We start from the raw sequence: 6323 nt of genomic DNA, 5'->3' as shown, positions 1-6323 counted from the left end.
ATTTTTAATATTAATATAATTATAATATTAAGATATTATTAAGCATCCAGATATAAATAAACATAAGACAAGCTAAGAGCTTAACTTTTTTTAAAGTCAGTAAAAAAAAAAAGTTGTGGCTCTATGATTGAGATTAGGAAAGGAATCATTGTAAATATTGAGGGCGAAAAATATTTTTTAAAAAATTGGACAAAACAAATTACGTAATTATTATAAAATTGAAAACAAAACCCTTTAGTCTCATAAACATCCATTAAATCACGACTTATCATGTCATGACAACTAAGAAACATTTAATTATGTACAAACTATCAGTTATGAATCGATGTTTGTAATCTTTCAGAAATGAGTTAACTTTTAGTTATGCATTCAATTTATTAAATCTTAGGGGCCAACGGGTGACTGGGAATTATCTATGTAACGAGAGGTTTTTCTCATTTGTTATATTTAAACCTCTGCTCAGAATTGAAATGTTTCAAGAACACCAACAATTAGTAAGGAATGAAATGTCCACTTTGAACTTACCAGAGAAACCATGTATATGTGTATCCTCTGCCTCAAGACCTCCAAGATAAACCTTTCACTTAAAACACTAAGAACACTATTATCGCTAAGTATTTTTTGAAACACGAACACACAACTCACTCACAATATCCGGATCGACGAAAGACTGCATAGTCTTCGAGACTGTTCTGGGCTCTATTAAAAAAAGTATCAGTAAAAATACACCTATCTCGAACCCCCACCCCTTTATAACTGGCAACGATAAGAGCTGGGTAAATTATTGCATTATGTAATTAATTATAGAGGTTGGAGTGAGATGGCGGTTATCAGCCGATATCTGAGGGGGAATACAGTCACAAACAGTTCCAAGGTTTTTCTTCAACACTTATCGCTAGAGGACGAGTTGATAAGGCAAGCAGGTGGTTTGCTCCTTCTAGTCTGTGTCCTATCTGTGTCTCCCAACAGTTTGCCAATCAGGAAATCATGTCTGAGTCATTAGGAAAATGACTAAACTAGCAAGAAAGAATACCACTTCAATCCAAGGAAAAAATATCTAAAGAACAGACATACAGTGGAATTTGAATTTTTGTATTTTATATATATAGTAAACATATACATACACTCAATAAAGTAGTAATGGTGAAGCTAATGCGGTTAAGGGCCTTGAAATTGACCATTTCGAGTTCCTACAAACGAAGATTTCACAAGAAAATAGTTAAATATTAAATTTCTGAAAAATGATTAATTATTGTGAAAACATTTTTATGTTAAAACAATTATATCTTTTGTCTTTAAATTAAATTTATTATTTATGAAGTGTTATTTTTTCCCCGTTAGGTAATCTGAACCCCTTTTGGTTTAAATCATTTAGAATTAGTCTGCTATATATGAGCATTTAAGTAGACAAAATGACAATCTATAAAATCATTTTTTTTATTTGCGATAATGATTCTGTAATTGTAAATACAACATTTTAAATCTTATTAAACTGTAAATATCAGATTATTATCGATACTAAATTATAAATGTTTCCTGCCCTTTTTCAAAAAAAAAAAATAAAATCCGAATATATTATAAATATAATCCCTTCGAAATAGAAAATTATGAAGAAAAAGTCATCTTTAGATTTTTTTTAAAATTTTATTTTCAAATATTATTGCAACTACAGGAGGAGCGCGGTAGCAGCGTGGCAACGCGCCAGTCCATCAACCCAAAGGTTGTCAGATCGAGTCCCGGTCCCACCCGGGCTTTTTTCAACCACAAACTAATGCAAAACTCTCTCACAACCCCCCCCCCCCGGGCATTTGCGAGGCCCATTAGCCAATGGGTGATATTCACAAAAAAAAATGGCGTGGGAACGACGAACCCACCCTACGAAAAAAACACGTTAAGAAACGCGCGATGTATTAGGAACTATTATTAAGTACATCACGCGAGGACTTAGACCTCCATGGTCTATCGCCCATATAATAATAATTATTACTACACCGCATCTTACTTAATTTTCTTTTCTCATTAGTTGAGAATTAAGGTTAATACAGCTACTAATACAGCCTTATGAAATAGGGCTTATTTACAAGATGTATAAATTTCAGATAAAACACTGTAATGTATACAATAAAATATAGTATAATACATCTATGAACAGTATGATTAATATTTAATTATGATTATGCGTTATTTAAATGAAAAGAAAAAACATAAGAAAATAAAAAAGAAAGCATAATATGTAAATACTAATCAAATACTCTGTTGTAGACAAGTAAGAAAATTTCTGTTACTAAAATTTACGATTACAGGTCTGTGGCATTATTGCAATAATGTCAATAAACTGTGATAATTTTAATTTTATTTATTCAAAAATATTTTTAAAAGGACTGAATAAAATATTATAATAATAATTAGTAATGGAATGACATCACGAAATTAAAATTCGAACCCATTGCATCCTGAGAAGCAGACACGAGTTCGCCCCAAGGTCGTTCAAGCGTTTTTTCTCCCACTTTTTTTTTTTTGTTTACTTGTCCATGTAGTAGTTTTGAAATCAAATAAAATTTATAGCGATGTTTAAAATGTTGACCCAGATAATTATTGTTGCAATGGAATTTAATTAAAAACTGTATATTTTTAAGGATATTAATAGATGTTTTTTAAACTTTATTTATTGATAGATATTACAATCTGCAATGATTCCATTCATACTAAAATAAAATAAAATAAGAATAAAAATAAATAAATGAAAAAAAAGTACGTTAACTAAATAAAATCTCTCTTAAAATATATACAAGAAGGATAAAGAAAATTTATATAATCAAACTATGTGTATGAAAAATTAAATATATAAAATAAAAGAATTTTTAGTCACATTTACACTCCTATATAAAATCCTATATTAACACAATCGACCTGAGGATCGCTGTGCCCACTCTATCCCCCACGTGTGAGGGGTAGAGCAGAGCCCATAAGATCCCAGCGCATCCCTCTTGCCACATCACTGGTGATAGACCATTAAAATACAAAATTAGTATCTTCAATACCAGTAAATTAAGTAATGAGTAGAAGATCACTTAAATGCACATCTCACATCAGGCTACTAAATAGGACCATTCAGATAGGAAAATATACTTTAAAATATTCTGACATATGCTCAAACTATATTTGATTACTATACCTTTGTATAGTATGATCATTAATTTCTACATATAACGAAATTTATTGTTTCAAAATTTAAGATTAAAAAAAAAATTTCTGAACCTCTATTCCAGCGTTAATCAGCTTGAGTCAGTGTTTTAATTCATTTTGATTGAAAAATAAATCCCCTCCTTAATGCATCGTTCAAGGTGAACTTGTTTTTCTCCGCTTCAAAAATAAAAAAGACCATTGTTATTTATCTTACTAATGAAAAACAGATTGTACTAAACGTCAAAAGAATATCTCAAACGCTCTCATTGTTTCGTTTTGTATTTTTTTTTTATCATAACAACCGATTAATTTCCAGCAGTACAACAATTGTGTTAATTGATGATTATTTAATTGAATCAATGTACTCTTTATATACTTCTCTTATTTAACTTCAGTAATTTAATTTTATTTACTTGATTTTTGAAGTGATTATTGTGATAGTGGGTATTCATCGGTTCACGTGTTCATTGTTGAACGATGCTAGTTTTATGGCATTAATCATTTTAATTACAATCGTTGCCCAAATAAAGTTTTTAATCCACTTCATCTTGCCGAGCCCTGTGTATAGTTAAGTATGGTCACGTTCTGAAGTGACCTCGACATAGCGACAGGAAACAGTCGCCTCCGGTCAGTGGAACTATCGCCGAAGATACTCCCTCCGACCATATTGCAGAATTCAAGGCTAACCGCGATAAGCACGATATGTTCTTAAAATTATAATTATACATTAATTAATAATAATAAAAAGTAACAAACTATTATTAGGATATTCCAAAGCCTTGAATTTTAGACATTGAGCCTCATACCAACGGCCTAAAAAGTACAAATAGGGACATGACAATTCAAAAATTGGATTTTTCGGTTTCACAATTTAATAACACTTAAATACCTATTAACATGAAAACTAGATTAATACTCGTAGTAAATTAATTACATTCTTCTGTTTAATGATTATAACATTAATATAGGATACGACCTTATCAAACCGTGTAATTACAACAAGATTATAAATTGTTTAAACTATAACTATTCAAAAATAGTTCGCCACTAACTGAATTAATATACCTATCATCCTTTCTTTGCTTTAATAACGGCACATCTGTCAAAAAATAATATTTTATTTTATAGTTAATGTATTCTATTGATTGTAACGTAGACAGTGGTTACTTTGTGATAACTATACCAGCTTTGGGACAGTCTATAGATAGACCACGGAAAGGAAAGAAACCTCTGTCTACGGTAATATCTTTGGAACACGTCCATTTAAAAACAAAACCAAAACTTTTTTCGTCAGAGTAGCCAATATTAAAACAAAACAGCGATATATATTATTTTTCTTTTTTTCTTTCTAAGCTGCTAAAATTAGATGTGCTGTGTACGGTCTGCATGTATGCCATCTGATATGCTATCACTATATTATTGATTTGCTGACGTTTAAGAAGCAGTTTTTTTCTCAATTATTTTAGTTTCTGTTCTTATTAATTGATATAAAGATAATTAGATTCTAATTTATGATACAATCCGTTTTCGTATTTTCCCCTAAAATAATAGAATTTTGCACTTCTGAGAGTTGGGGCTGCTTTCGGTACCCTAACTCATAGAACACTTTTTGAGGGTCTCTACTATGTATATATAGATACACGTTATATTTGGGGCCTTCCAACATGGATAAAATAAACAATAATTCGGAATGTAGGATAGCTTTCTAGGCATAACAGTAGATCGAAGTAGGAGTGAATTTAAGCTAAAATTTTCAACAACAATCTCTCCAAATTGAGTTAGAAATGGGTTAGAAAATTTGTAAATTCAATTAGTGATAGATAATAACCTTTTGGGAACCCTTGTTGATCCCCCCACGAAAACTTGTTGTTCGTCTTTTTAAGCATCAATAAAACCATTGTATAATTATTGTTGACATTGGCCTAATATTTGTTCAAGATTTACATAAAAAGCCTAAAGTTTGGTACATTCTAAGTTCTAACGATGTTTCCAGAATTTTAGTGTACGTGAGAGACGACATTGTCCTCAGATATAATTTCGCGGAACCTTATTCAACAGAAGAGGAATTAAATAAATAAATGTGAAATCAATCCTCTTCAAAATTTGTAACTATAACGTAATATTTCGCCTCTTAGATTTTAATTATTTAATCCCAATGTGAAAAAAAATAAACGAGATCATACGTCCAAACCCTCCCCCCCTAAAAAAAAAGTTTGGTTATGATATTATTCAAAACTTGGAAAAACCAACAAAAAAAAAAACATTCTTATGTCTCTGAATTTTAACGACAAATACGTTTTTATTGTTTATTGCAAATTTTATTAAAAATAAACTCATGAATAAACTGAATTGATTCTATTAGTTTAGAACAAGAGAGAAAGGTGGGTATAGAAAAAAAACCTTAAACAAAAGAAAATTTCATCCTGAGAAATTATTCGAGTAAAAAAAAAATCACAGCCAATTATTTATGACACATCATACTAATAATAAAAACATATTAAATATTATTATATACAAACATACATAAACCTATTTACAGATCACGTAGGTCTATAAACAAAAGTACCAAGAATTCTCATGTAGCATAATTGTTCAAAACGTTTTGCAAGCATCTGAGCAGTTACTTATTTGTTTAAATTAAAATTAAAACATGGTGATTTATAGGTTATATTATTTAATGGGATTTGTCAGTTCTTTAATAAATACATTTCTAAATACGTATTGTATACTCTTTAAAACTCTGTATTGTTTGAAGTTAATCTAGACATTAGATGTAAAAATGAAATAGCAATGTAATAATTTATTCAGTACATTCGTACAATACATGTACTAACTGTTTTTATAAAATTTGGAAACTATTTTTTTTTTTTGTAATCTATCATGTCCATAATAGTTTTTCTCTATAAAAATGCTAGAAGAAGGTTGTCGGGGGGTGCGGTCAGCAAAGAACAACATAAATAAACAAAACCATATTTATTTATTTTATGCCGACGTTTCGACCTGAGTTTCAGGTGTTCATCAGGGCTATAGAACAAAAGGGATAACAACAACATTTAGAGTAACATACAATTGAAAAGGAATAGTATTCAAACAAATTTAGAATCATACAAAATATTGAATTAAATCATAAATGATAA

The 6323-nt window shown here is 29.7% G+C and overlaps 1 protein-coding gene across 4 annotated transcripts in view; it reads right to left on the bottom strand.

The window, feature by feature from the left end:
- Positions 1-6323, bottom strand: part of Sesn (Sestrin) — a 265432-nt gene that overhangs the window by 81868 nt on the left and 177241 nt on the right. Inside the window, exon 1 of one of the 4 annotated variants that reach the window (XM_014427233.3) lies at positions 526-722. The exons of the other annotated variants lie outside the window; for them this stretch is intronic. Coding sequence (XP_014282719.1) covers positions 526-537 — 12 coding nt within the window. The 5' untranslated portion in view covers positions 538-722. Of the gene's footprint in view, positions 1-525; positions 723-6323 lie in introns of those variants that run through there. 4 annotated transcript variants of the gene reach the window in all.

The sequence above is a fragment of the Halyomorpha halys genome, unplaced genomic scaffold (genome assembly GCF_000696795.3).
Source record: "Halyomorpha halys isolate HHAL.00 unplaced genomic scaffold, Hhal_1.1 Scaffold627.1, whole genome shotgun sequence".
Taxonomy (NCBI): Eukaryota; Metazoa; Arthropoda; class Insecta; order Hemiptera; family Pentatomidae; genus Halyomorpha; species Halyomorpha halys.
This window is presented reverse-complemented; position numbering and strand designations above follow the sequence as displayed.